The sequence below is a fragment of the Alligator mississippiensis genome, chromosome 2, assembly GCF_030867095.1.
Source record: "Alligator mississippiensis isolate rAllMis1 chromosome 2, rAllMis1, whole genome shotgun sequence".
Classification (NCBI taxonomy): Eukaryota; Metazoa; Chordata; order Crocodylia; family Alligatoridae; genus Alligator; species Alligator mississippiensis.
Window position 1 is genome coordinate 151,677,609 of NC_081825.1, and position 13,006 is coordinate 151,690,614.

General features: G+C 44.8%; 1 protein-coding gene across 6 annotated transcripts in view; it reads left to right on the forward strand.

Annotated features, from left to right (window-relative positions):
• The window catches only part of LOC102561522 (probable E3 ubiquitin-protein ligase HERC3), a 92,862-nt gene extending 82,366 nt beyond the window's left edge, over positions 1-10,496 (forward strand). For 5 of the 6 annotated variants that reach the window (XM_059722294.1, XM_059722293.1, XM_059722296.1 and 2 more), the window contains 3 exons: positions 650-833; positions 1,692-1,794; positions 8,761-10,496. In XM_059722294.1, coding sequence (XP_059578277.1) covers positions 650-833; positions 1,692-1,794; positions 8,761-8,969 — 496 coding nt within the window. In that variant the 3' untranslated portion in view covers positions 8,970-10,496. Of the gene's footprint in view, positions 1-649; positions 834-1,691; positions 1,795-8,760 lie in introns of those variants that run through there. The other variant, XM_059722298.1, reaches the window with a different exon arrangement.
• The last annotated feature ends 2,510 nt before the right edge of the window (positions 10,497-13,006 follow it).

Genomic DNA, 13,006 nt, shown 5'->3' on the forward strand with positions numbered 1-13,006 from the left:
TGATGGCTGAAAAGAACTGCCGAGTTTTTTCCTGACTGTACAGTTGTTCAAGCTGGGTTCGAAGATGGATGTGTTCCTAAGGAGACCTAATCCTGATGTTTTCTTTAATGTAACATTGTCTATTAAATGTACTAAAATGCATACAGCAGAAAAAAGGCCTCTGTGACTTAGCAGCTCCCAAAAACTCAGTTGCCCTGCCTCACACTCAGTCCTCAATGCTCTGGGCAGCTGGATGCCTGCCTTTATGCATGTTTGTATTAATAATGCACATTATGTGCTGAGAGACTGCTGCCACTACCAACAGGTTAAACGGATATAGGATGATACTTGCATATTAGCACTTGCCATTTAAGTCTTTACACTGGCTTCTGCAGTGGCATATCACAGGGAGAAGCTATAAGAAAATGAAGCGTGGAGGACCTGGTATGTCCTGAAATGTCTTGGAAATGTTTATCCTTGGCCTCCTGAACAGTTTGGCCATTTTATAATATATTTTTTTAAATACACGGGAGACTTTCCCCCCCCCCCCCTCCTTTGAGTGCATTTCCAACCCACAGCATGAATGGTCACTTATTAGTAAAACTGGCAACTGAGTTACTCTGCAACATGAATTAACAGTATTTCTCTTTCCACCCTCTCAACGTGCCAGGCAAGAATTTGTTGATGCCTACGTGAATTATATCTTCAGTCTCTCAGTCCATGAATGGTATACAGCCTTCTCTACTGGCTTTCTGAAAGTGTGTGGTGGGAAAGTGCTTGAACTCTTTCAGCCCACAGAGCTGAGGGCCATGATAGTTGGGAACAGCAACTACAACTGGGAGGAACTGGAAGAGGTAAACTTACGGAGAACTTGCTTTATTTTCCTTCATGGGTACAGGAACTGTTAAGGATGGTGCAGAGGTTAGGACACTAACCTGGGATTTGGGAGACTGATGATAAATTCCCTGCTCTCGCACAGATTTGCAGTGAGACCTTGGGCAAGTCACTAAAGTTTTCTCTGCCTCTGTCTACCTGTGTGGTGAAGATTTCCTGGTGTTCAGATATTATGGGAACGGGGGCCATTAAAGTACCTAAGACATCTTATTTTGCAAGTTAGGTACATTTTTGACCGTGGTCTTAATATTGGGTCTCTGATGGAAGGAGATGAGCTAAATTACTCCCTTCCACTTCCATTCTCGAGTACCTTTTTCTTAGGCACTCAAAAGCTGTTAGACTGCTAAGCTATCTTGCTACTGTCTTGAGGTAGAATGGGGCAGTATTTTCTCTTTTTTATTAGGCCTGAAGTTTGAGATTTAGGGGAAGGTATAACCATGAACAGTCTTGGTAAAATTCATCTCAGCACAGAGGAAGAGCAGCACAAGGCCTAGAACTTAACGGGTCCGTAAATCTTGTGATGCCCCCTCGTGTGGTTAAAGTATATTCTGTTAGCATATGCATATAATGTACTAACATTTGGAACAGAGAAACAAACTACAGACTAAGTAATACAGACTTTATATTATAGACTGTAAGTTCCTATTCATGGTTTTAGCACTTCAACAACTATAATCTTTTTGTCAAGTAAATAGCTGGAAATAGAGTGCTAAGGAAGAAAAGTAGACAATATAAGCAAAGGGAAGCTATTTCTGGGTTAACATTTCTTTTTAGTCTTTACTTTCTGTAAGCGAAATGTTGGTGGCTCTTCTTGACAGAGCACTATCTACAAAGGGGATTACTCTGCTACACACCCAACAGTGAAGATGTTCTGGGAAACCTTTCATGAATTTCCCTTGGAAAAGAAGAAGAAATTTCTATGTAAGTATTTTTCAGTGGTATTTGCAGTCTCTTAGAACCACAGAACCAAATTTGAATCTCTGTTAAAATAATGGAAGTCCAAAGTAACACCACTGACTTTTTTTCTTTTTTCTCTTGTTGGCTACAAATGTCCAACTCGGGATCCTTAAAATTCTGGTTTATTAGGTGGATTGAAACACTGTAATGAAGTCAAATTATAAACCTTGGGGCTGGTCCCCCCCCCCCCCCCCCCCCCCCCCCCCCCCCCCCACACACACACACAAGCGAGCTACAAGAGTCAGGTATACCTATCCCACAGGTGCTGGAGTCTGCCATTGAGGCTTCTTTCAGCATGGTGTTATCTTCCAGAAGGGGGTCACCGGCTGGTCCTTCTGGCTGGACAGGTTGGGTGCTGGTCAAGTTGGAGATCAAGAGGGTGCCGCTGAGGGTCACTTTTCACTGCTTTTTATCTGTCCTTGGCAGACTTTGGTGACTCCCCAGTTTTCAGGTTTGCCCAATCCAGGGGTTGTTGACCCTCGTGGGACTTCCCCCTCGGTGGCTACTGGACAGCATCTGTCAGCCCCAGGGGTCGTCGGCATGTACGTGCAGGTTTGAGAGTCCGTTGATGAATTTTGGATAGGGCTCTGGGAGCGGTTGATTTGGAGATATTCAGCCCAAAAGTTGGTCCCTGGTGTTGATTAACTCAAACCAGGGCTTCTAGCCCTCTTGATTTCTTCCCTTGGTTGATCTGCAGTTTCCCTAGGTGTTAATCACTGCCTGCTACTGTGTTACGCATTCAATCACTGATTCACTCGCTCTTTCAGGGGCCAGCCTGATACTGGGATGCAGCAGTTTGATTCCTGCCCTTGTTAACATTGTTACTGTGTATAACTTGCTTCTGAAACTAAACACATTTAGTTAAAAGGTGAGGAGTATAAAATATAAGCTACAAGAGTAATGCCACGGCGCACAAATAGATAAAAATACCAAAATACAAGGGGAGATACAAAATGCACACTTTAAAACACAATTCCTTATCTTAAAGTGAAAGAAAGAGGAAGGAAGAAAAGGTAGAAGAAGAGAAACATATCTAAAGAGGGGAGAGCAAATGCAGGCAAGAGGAAAAGGGGGCTTTCTGCCACACTCTCTCCTTTTTTAATTTGTCAATCAAAGCTGAAAGGCGAGTTATCAGTGATAAGTCTGTTTTCTGTTTTCATTTTGGTGCTACATATCTCTTGTCATGGGGACACTGGGCAGTGTCAGATAAACTGTACTAAGGGATGTATTTCTTGCCCGGGGGCGGGGGGAAGACTCGCAATTGATTTAAAATATATAGCGCCACTGAGCCAGGTTTTGCACTGCTTTGATTTGTGAAATTGTCATAGAATCATATAAAAGTAGAGCTGGAAGGGCTGTCAGGAGGTCATCTGGTCTAACCCCCAGCTCAAGGCAAGATCATCCCTGATTAAACTATGCTATACAAGTGTTTGTCTAACCTATTCTTAAAACTACTTGAACACCCCACTTGCACAGGCACAGTGCCCCAGAACTCAAAGAACACCCTCACTTGCCCAAAAGCAAGGAGATGAGGGCACTATCAATGTCCTTCCATTGATATTTGTTCAAATCCACTTGAAAGATCCCAGGAAGAGGATCATGCCCCCTGCTTCAGAGGAAGGCAAAAACCCCACAGTCTGTGCCAGGGGTCAGCAACTTGTAAGCTGAATTTGACCCTTGGAATCATTGGATCCAGCCCGTGGATGTGGGGCTTTGGTGGCATTGAATGGCAGGAGGGTGTGGCTGGGTTCTAGCGCCCACCTGCCTGCCTCTGACCTGGGGTGGGTCGTTCTGGCCGGCTGCTGGAAAAGGTTGCTTACCCCTGGTCAGTGCCAGTTTGACTATGGGGTAAAATTCTTTCCTGACCCCTTTCTATGTTTCAAGGGCACTTGAAACATATGGTGATCAGTCTGATCCTGAGTGGAGAAGCAAGACCCTCAAGCCAGGAACCCCAAATTTTTTCAGGTGTAAACTAATAACGATGTTCTCTAGTAGAAAGTGCATTCTTACCATGTACCATGAAACTATTTGTATTTTTTTTTGAGTTAGTGGCTTAAAAAATACTCTTTCTCATACATTTAAGCAGAACCTGTACTAGAGAGGAGCATCCCTACTGTGTGTTCTGAATGCTGAATCAGAATGTGTAAGACTCTAGTTTCCCTACACAGTGCTTGATTCACGTTGCCTTTTGGGAGTAACAGGCCAGAGTCCAGGTTGTGTTGGTGGGAAGGTCTTTGCCATTTGCCTGTGGGAAGGAAGTATTTGATAATCTCACTGTTAAAAACACAATACACATTGTGAAGCAAAGCATTCCTGAGTCATGCTAAGAACCACATCCTGAGCAGGTATAAACAGTTAGCAATTCACACTATCTGAGGATCTAGCTCCTGTGCTGCTTTTCAGGAGCCAAAGAGAAACATGCACTTGAGGCTAACAGTTCCAGAGTGTAAGTCTATATCTCTGCACACATTGTGCAACATTGCATTGTGCAACGTTCTGAATGAATATGTGTGGGCTTTTTTGCTCAGGATGCCCAAGCTGTTGGCCTTTAGATCCAAAGGCTCTGGGCTCTATTGCTTTTGGTGATGGTGACTTTCTCTTTCCTGTTACACTGAAAAAGCACATAAAAGAAATGGTCTGTTAGTGGTGCGAAATTTTGCCAGCTTTTTTGTTTCGAAGCTGTTTCAATGTATTTTGAGCTTGAAACAACGAAAATGAAACTAAATAAAAGCATTCAAAACAGATTTCAAACAAAACAAGGGCACTTGAAACATTTTGAAAGTGTTTAAACGTTTTGAGTTTCGAAGCTGGGCTTACTTGGCTTCAGCACTGGTCCCAGCTGGCAGCAGCAGCCTCCTGTCACCCAGTGCAGATCTGGAGGCCGTGCCCCCGGGAGGATTCTCGCACAGCCCCCAGCCGTCCCAGGGGTGCAGGCCCCCAGATCTGTGCGCCAGATTGACAGCATGCTTTTGCTGCCGGCTGGAGCCAGTGGCAGCACCAGTCTTCCCAGAGCTTGGCATGGGCTGCGCCCAGTGCCGGTCCCAGCTGGCAGCAGCAACCTCCTGTCATCTGACAGGCAGATTGGGGGCCTGTCCACATCCCCGATAGGGCTGCCGGGGCTGTGCCAGACTTCTCTTGGGAATGCAGGCCCCCAATCTGCCTGCCGGATCACAAGAGGATGGTTCTGCTGCCCGGGGCCAGTGGCAGCACCAGTCTTCCTGGTGCTGGGTGCAGGCTGCGCCCAGCACTGGTCCCAGGCAGCAGCAACAGCCTCCTGTGATCTGGCACGCAGAGTGGGGGCTTGCACCCCTGGGAGGAGTCTGGCCCAGCCCTGCGGCCTTCCCAGGGGTGTGGGCAGGCCCCCAATTTGCGGGCCGGATGACAGGAGGCTGCTGCTGCCAGCAAATAACAGGATTTTTGCTTGTCAACATCTTGAGGCACAGTTTCCCAGGTATCTCCTTGAAACTTGGCAGGCTTCATGCCCTCAGAAGTGGCTACCATCCCTGCAAGTTTCATTCAAATCAGGCAAGAAATGCAAAGTTTTAGGTATTTTCATGATTCCCCATTATACCCTATGGGCGAAATGTCAAAACAGCATTGAAACAGTTTTGATGAAACAGAACAGTGTTTTCGAAATTAAACGAAACTTGAAACGAAACACTGTCCCGTCAAAGCGGAACGATGCTGTTTCGCACAGCCCTAGTAACTAGTACTGTTCTAAATACTGGAGCATGGGTCTTTCAAGGATACTTTAGTGCAGTGTTTCTCAACCTGTGAGTCATGACCCAAAAGTGGGTCACCAGAATATATGAAAGGGTTACAAACAAACTTTAAAAACAGATCAACAAACTTTAAAAATGGATTCTCCTTTAAAGCAGGAAAAACGTGGGAAGCTGTGGTTTTCTCTTGCAGGCTGGCGGAGTCCCATACCCACCCCAATGTCTGTCTTTCTGCTTAGAAATAATTGGTGGAAACCCTGATGTGGAGGCAGTTAAACTAGTATTGATGTACTGGTAGCTGGATTAAAGCTGGTTTAATTATTCTAAACTCATATAGCTAAAATACTACAAGAATAGTATGGGCCCAGGCTCCATTTCCCCAAACGTCAGCTCAGCTGTCTACCTCTAATCAAAACATCCAGGACTTTGCTTTCTGGTTCATTTACCCCTGCTGGTCATAGCAGATATCTAAGCCAGCTCCCTGGCTCTCCTTTTCTCCTTCTGCAAGCTGCCCAAGTGGACCGAGCTGTTGCTGGCAGGGAGGTGCTCCCCAGGCCCTGGAGCCAAGGCCTCAGTGTTGGCAGAGGGGATCTGTGTGTGTGGAATGTCCCATGCTGCGTTCCTGGCTGTGCGGCCAGGCAACAGGGAAGATGATGCGAGAAATGCCAAGCCTGCGAACTCTGGAAAGCCCAGCTGTTCCTCTGGAGCCCTTCTTCCCTGGGAAACTGGGGTGGATTTTGGATTGCAAGCTGTCTGGCACAGGACCCTTCTCTTCCTATGTATCTGCTGTATTCAGCACTGGTGTCATAGAAATAGCTCATGGTTTGTCTTAGTGAACAGGGACAACTTTTCATATTGCTCTTAGCAGAAGTCTTTGCAATGGAAGGGCTAGAAGGGAGCTGCAGCAGCAGTGATAAAAAGCTGTGAAAATTATGCATTCCATCCTACCTTGGTACCTCACGGTGGAGACCTTTCGAATAGTCTCAGCTTTCCCTTCAGTCCTGGGGTAAGGGGGCCTCATGGTTTCTGACCTTGTACCTCTGGTAAAGTGAGGAGTTTAAAACGCCCAGTAAAGTATTGGCCTGCTTCTCTTGAAGTCAGTAGTAAATTTGACACTGATTTCAGCAGGTCCAGAAGTGGTGGGAGCTCCCGCTCATGCTGAGTGCTTGTGAACATCCTGCTCTGTCCTGCATTGTACTGTACGCCCCTGCAGGTGCTGCCCAACTCTTCACACTCCACGTGAAACCTGGCCCTTGTGCAGGTTGTCCAGTAGAACAGAGCTGCTGCACATAGAAAACTTGCCCCTTTCTCTCTTGTTTCTGAAGGTGCTGGTGCCCATAAAGCAATGAATTAATTCAGCAGAGCCCTGACCCAACCCCCACAGAGCACTGGTGACTACCTTCTTTGCCAGCACACTTCCTTCCTCTTCCCTCTCCTCCCCACCCCTACCCCCTCTATTTTCAATACTGGCTGTACTGCAGCAATTCAGGGCAAGCATGTGTCAGAAAAATCCAGCTGTATCCAGTGCTTTGGTCTATGCTGAGAGCTGCACGTATCAGTGTCCCCAGCCGTGCTGCTCTGTGTGTATGGGGACAGTCCAGCTGCCAGCATTTCGCAAGACCTAACGTTCACATGAGTAAGGTTTGCTTTGTCTGTGGCTGCATTTTGCTTGGTGAATAATCCAAGTTGCCGAGTATTTAAGAGCTGGGCTTGAGTCTAGAGTGTGTGTTGTTCCAAGTCAGTCTGGCAGTTGTTTATGTCCACCCCTGTTTGTCTGTTTGCGTGTGTGTGTGACAGAGGCCAGGTTGCATATTTGTGGTGGCGATTTTGACAAGCCCATCCTGTCTTTTTGCCATGGCTCTGAGCAGGAAGTCATTAGCCCATTGCACAGCCAGCCCTGGCTGCAGGGGGAACCTGAAATATTTGTCATTCATTATTTCAGCTAATTTATTTTAGTAAATCCAGCAGCACAGGGCTAGAGTATTTGCTGGCATAGCTCCATCAGATCCTGAGCTGGTGCCTTAAGCATTAGCAGAATTGCATCCCCAGAGAAGTGTGTCCAAAATCTAAAAGCAAGCATGGTTATCTTCCCACAGATCTCCTGGACTTTGACACCACTTAAGGGTAAATCCCCTTACAATAGCTACATAAAATTGCAGAGGGAGAGCTCTGAAGTGAAACACTATCAGTTAGAGGGAGGGGTTTGCTGTATGCATACATACAGCATATTATATACATAATATGCTGTATGTATGCAAGGTGGATTTGGCCAAATGCCAAATACTGCATACATACAGCATATTATGTGCTTGGGTGCAGATTGCAGAGGGTGTTCCTCTCCCTGCATCTCCCACTCCTCTCCCATTTGTTACCAAACTGCAGCAGGAACATTTGTCTCTATTACAGTAATAATTGGACCCTCTGACAGCATTTCCTTCCTCAATCTGAAAGTGAGCCATGACATTTAGCAGCTGGGCAAAAGGAGTGGGAAACAGAGAGGTGAAGGACAGCACTTTCAAGCTAAATTGGCAACTTTTTTGGGTGTGGTTGCTGATTTAAATGCCTGACTAGAGTAAAGGAAGTTTGGTTTAAATGGCCCATCTAATACGTTGACAAGTGTCTAGAACAGAATCCAGGTGTCCTGACTTTATAAAGATGTTTGTTGTTGTCCTTCAATCCCAGTGTCCCTCCTAGATAAAGGTTGGAGGAACAGGGTATAGTCAGAGTGTTTGGGGCAGTAGGAAGCAAATGCCAGGGCCAGATTCTGAGCTACAGGAGAGGGTTGCATGGTTTTCAGTCACCCTTATGCCCCTTAAAGTTGAGGCTGCTGCAAGACTGAGATGGCTCCTAGTTAGAAACTCAAAGCCCTGGGATGACTTCAATTTACAACAGCTGCAGGTGGGCTGCTGCAGAAGTGGAAATAGCAGGAGCACAGTAAGCTTTCCTTACTCCTCCAGCTGCTTGACAAGTGGCTTGCCACTTCCTCAGCATGCTGGAACACCATGGTTGGTGTAGGAAGGGTGATTTTTCCAGTATGGTTGGTCTGTCGGGGTATGTCCCAATGAGGTCTCTCTCTCAGACTCTAGATTGACATAATGAACACCCCCTACCACATACCCCTTATGCTCATCGCACCCCTGCTCCTCGGTACTTAGTGCTTTCATTGCTGTGGGTCTAACTGTCCTAACTTGTCTGCTTTCTCTGCTCTCAGTGTTCCTGACCGGCAGTGACCGCATTCCTATCTACGGCATGTCAAGCTTGCGCATGATCATCCAGTCCACATCAAGTGGGGAGCAGTACCTGCCCGTGGCTCACACCTGCTATAACCTCCTTGATCTACCTAAGTACAGCAGTAAGGAGATCCTGAGCACACGGCTCACAAAAGCCATTGATCACTATGAGGGGTTTAGCTTGGCCTGACCAGCATGAGAGAAATGCAGGCAACTGTCCACAGAGGAACAGCAATGGAGTTGGCTCTATTTTTGTGAAGTAATGGATCAGACTATTTAAAATAATTAGATACAGAGGCCACAGAGACCCAGCTGATCTGTGAATGTTTGGGGGGATTTTAGCAGGGAGAGGAAATTGCTTTGGCATTTCTAACCCACCCAGCAAAGTGAGTTCAACCTTGTTTTGTTTTCAGTTTTTGTTTTCCTAACAGCCTCTTGTAGTTTTCACCTCCCTCCCTCCTTCCCCCAACAGCCTTTTAAATCAGCATCACTATTTTGATCTTTGTTGTTCCTTCAATGGTAGAACTGCTGGGTGAAATGGTGGTCTCTCTCTCCTTTCTTTTTTTAAACTGTGATTCCCCATCCCTTCTCCAACCTCTTTAAATTGCAAGCTGGTTCTTGCTTGCTTAGAATTGATATATCCTGTCCCTCCTGCACTGCTTCCCTCTATCCAGGGCAACTGAGTACTGACTGGGTCCTTTTATGTAAAGCCCTGTCTCCAAAATCTGCCCACGCAATATACTTCTCATGGTACGTATTCATTATGTTTGCACCAAACTGTCAAGACTGTGGGTTATGTGGGGTGATTTTTCTTTGGTTTTGAATTTTGCTTCCAAATGGAGTCACCTCAAGCTTTTAAGGAGTTCTCTGGAGTGGGGTTGTGTATAGAGTTGAGGAAGAACAAATCTTAACTATAATAATGTTTCCTGTACTGCATCTCTCCTACACCATGTTTGTTTTTTGCAAGTCTGCAATAATAGACCAAGGTGAGGGCTGAACTTGGCCCTCTAGTCTTCCCATTGTTAGATGCCAGATGGCTGTTCTTCTGCCATCCTACCCTTTTGGAGGAGTTGCGCAAGTATCAAAGAATTCCAATCTCCAAAAGAAAAAAAAAATCAAACCCAAATGACAATGTAGCCCTCTCCCCCCTTTATGGCTGTTTGTGTTTGCAGTCAGGGTTTTTTTGTTGTTGTCGCTGTTTGTTTCATTTTATATTTAACTATTTCACTGCAATACTTGTCATTTATTCTCCGTTAAATTTGGGACTCTTAAGGACAATCTTTTATTGATCAGATTTTGAAATGTACATTAACAGTCCTGGGAAAAAGAAGAACTAAAAATGTTTCCCAAAAGATTATGGCTCTTACTTCTTCCCCCTTCTCCATAAAGAATTAAAATGGTGAGCAATCCCTCATTTTCCAAAATTTGGTGTAAATCTAATTTTAAACCCATGGTGGTTGCAGAACAGACTCATTTATAGATCATGCATTACTTATGCACTGCGTTCAATATGTTGTATTGAACTTTGCACCTCCTGAGGAAAAAAAAAAGTTGTAAGCTTTCGGGTTTTTTAAATGAGGTGAGGGCTATGTTGGTAGCCTCGCAGCCTCTTTATAATACAGCATTAAAGGCAAATATACAGATCTATGAAATGTTTATTTTCTATGTGTGTGTACATAGTTCAGTATTATGCAATAAATTTAATGTTTAATTCGGATTTAAGCAGCGCTGTATGTCAAAGACTGGGGATATGGGATAGGAGTAATCTTTGAGCTTCATTTCAGCATTGAAAGTGGGTAGTGTGTGCTCTTCTAAATGTTCATTCCAGTGAAAGTACTGCAAGGGATGGTGCAGTTCTCTCCCGTCTGCTTTGCTTTGCTCACCACATCACTTTACCCAGCTATTCTAAGCACTTCCCTCCTGCATCACGAAGATGTGTATTTTCAGGGCCTATTTCACCAACCAGGGCAGAATAAATGTTGCCACCCTTTCCCTACATTCACAGAGATAGAAGCCAAAACAGCCTGTTTAAAGCTGTTGGTCATCTCTAATCAGCAACCATCCTGTTTTTGTCCAGAAGAGAGGCCAGCCTTGCATGTTTGCCAGATTTTCTTCATGGCAGCTCAAAGTATGGAGCAGTGCACTGAAAGCTGGCAAAGAGCAGGACCCTAAGACACTGAGCACTGAACAAACACAGACTGAGAGGCTGTCTTAATGGACAAGACAGAGAAAGGAGGTGTCTTCTAGTAGTTTATCGAGGGGGTGATCTGGATGCCTATTTAGATTTCCCCAGGAAGCTTGTGCTACAGAGGCTGCTGCAGCCTTACCTAGCCAGAACTGCGGGAAGTTACAGCAGCGTCATAGCTGCAGCAGGAGCGTGGGAAGTCCAAGCTGTGGTAGGTAATGCCCACCTCCGCCACTAGTGCTGGTCTCCGGCAGTTGGCATAATATTGTTTCCCCCTCCCATCTGCCCAGGGGGTGGAAGTGGCACACTGTCTTTAGTATCTTCTGTTGTCTCCCTTTTTAGAGATGGGAATCAAGTCTCAGATGAAATGGCCTTGTCCAGTGTCACACAGGTGGCCTGTGAGAAGAGCAGCAAACTAAATGTGGTTACCAACCTAGGTATCCACTATCTGGATCTCATAATCCACTTTGTAGACCAGTGGTCAGCAACCAACCATGCTTGAGTAGAGGCACTAGAACTTGGTCACTGCTGCTTCTCCCCACCACATAATGGGAGAAGCTCCCCTGTTGCCAAATGCTGCTGAAGCCCCATGTCCACAGGCCCGATCCAATGAGACTGCGGGCTAGATCCAGCCCGTAGGCCATAGGTTGCTGACCACTGTTGTCGAGCATTTTGAGGTCTCCAGGAGATGTTTACAAGTCCCTTGTGGCAGTGTTACTTGGTAGAAGTTCCAGGACCACCAAAATTAAATAAGATACCTAATTTTTAATAGAAAATTAATAAAATACAGGAAAGATGTAATTGACTAAACCATACAGATACAGCATATCAAGCAAAAGATTATAATACATAAAATGTTATCATGTTAACATTTGAGAGAATTTAAAATTAATTTCTCTAAGTCCTAAAGTCTTAAAAAGCCTCTAACAGCTTGTTAGGGGAAAAAGGACTTTCACCTAGGTTTTAAATTAAGTTTTTAGAAGAGCTCTTAGTTAATCTGCAAGAACTGTAATTCAAAGCTATGAGCCAAGATTCTGAGATTTAACTCAGATTTTATACTCTTCCACTTGGATAAAATATTAAAAAGCTTATTTAATAAGGTAAAAAATATTTAAATGGTCCTAACAGGTGTTTACTATGATTATTTTTATTCCATACCTAAGCTATATCTTGTCTACAATTAGCCTTGTGTAGCATCAAACCACAACATGTACTCTAAGCAACCCTTGCCACCTCTAACCTAGTTTTTTTTTTCAATCCATCTTTCATGACTTTTCTAGGATGGTTCACACCCTGTACCATCCTCTGGCTTAATAGTTTCCTTTGCCTCTTTTCTTACCCAAAGCTTGATCAAGAAAATGCAAGCAAGTGCTATATACCATATTGCCATTAAGCAGCTGAAGGCCTACTATAGTGTACAGTAAGAAGGGCAGAGGAGTTTGGCTGAAGACCATGTGAGGCATTGATGCCAGAACTGAACTACTTCTAACCTTTTTCACAATCCATGCTAATTAAAAAAGCAACTCTTTGAGAGACCCAAATAACCCTCATTAATGCTCACAAAGCTCAGCTTCCTACCAGAGTGTGTTTTTGTATCATTAGTGTCATTAGTACCGGGAAAAGGATAAGCTGCTCAAAAAAACTGAGAGAGAATAACTCTCTTCATTGTTTCTCTCCAATGCTGTGGGGATTGATGTGTTTTCTTTTTATGTGCTTTCCTACACTGGGATGCTGGAGGAGAAAGGATTAATAGCACCTGCGCTGCTCCCGTTTTAAGTGACCTCTGGAGCAATGTTGCTAAGAATCTACTTTAAATCTATCCAAATCTCAGTTGCCTCCTAAGGAATAAACAGTTGTAGGTTAGGAGAAAAAACTGTAACAAACCTCACTCCGTGTTTGTAGTAGGATGTTATTCTTGTGGTGGGGGAGGAAAGGGAATGTTTTGGCACATCAGTCCTCTGAATCAATCAGGGGTGGCAACATAGGGCCTGCAGAGCCACAAGACCTAGCCCACAAAGCTGGGGGTTTTTGTGGTGTATTTG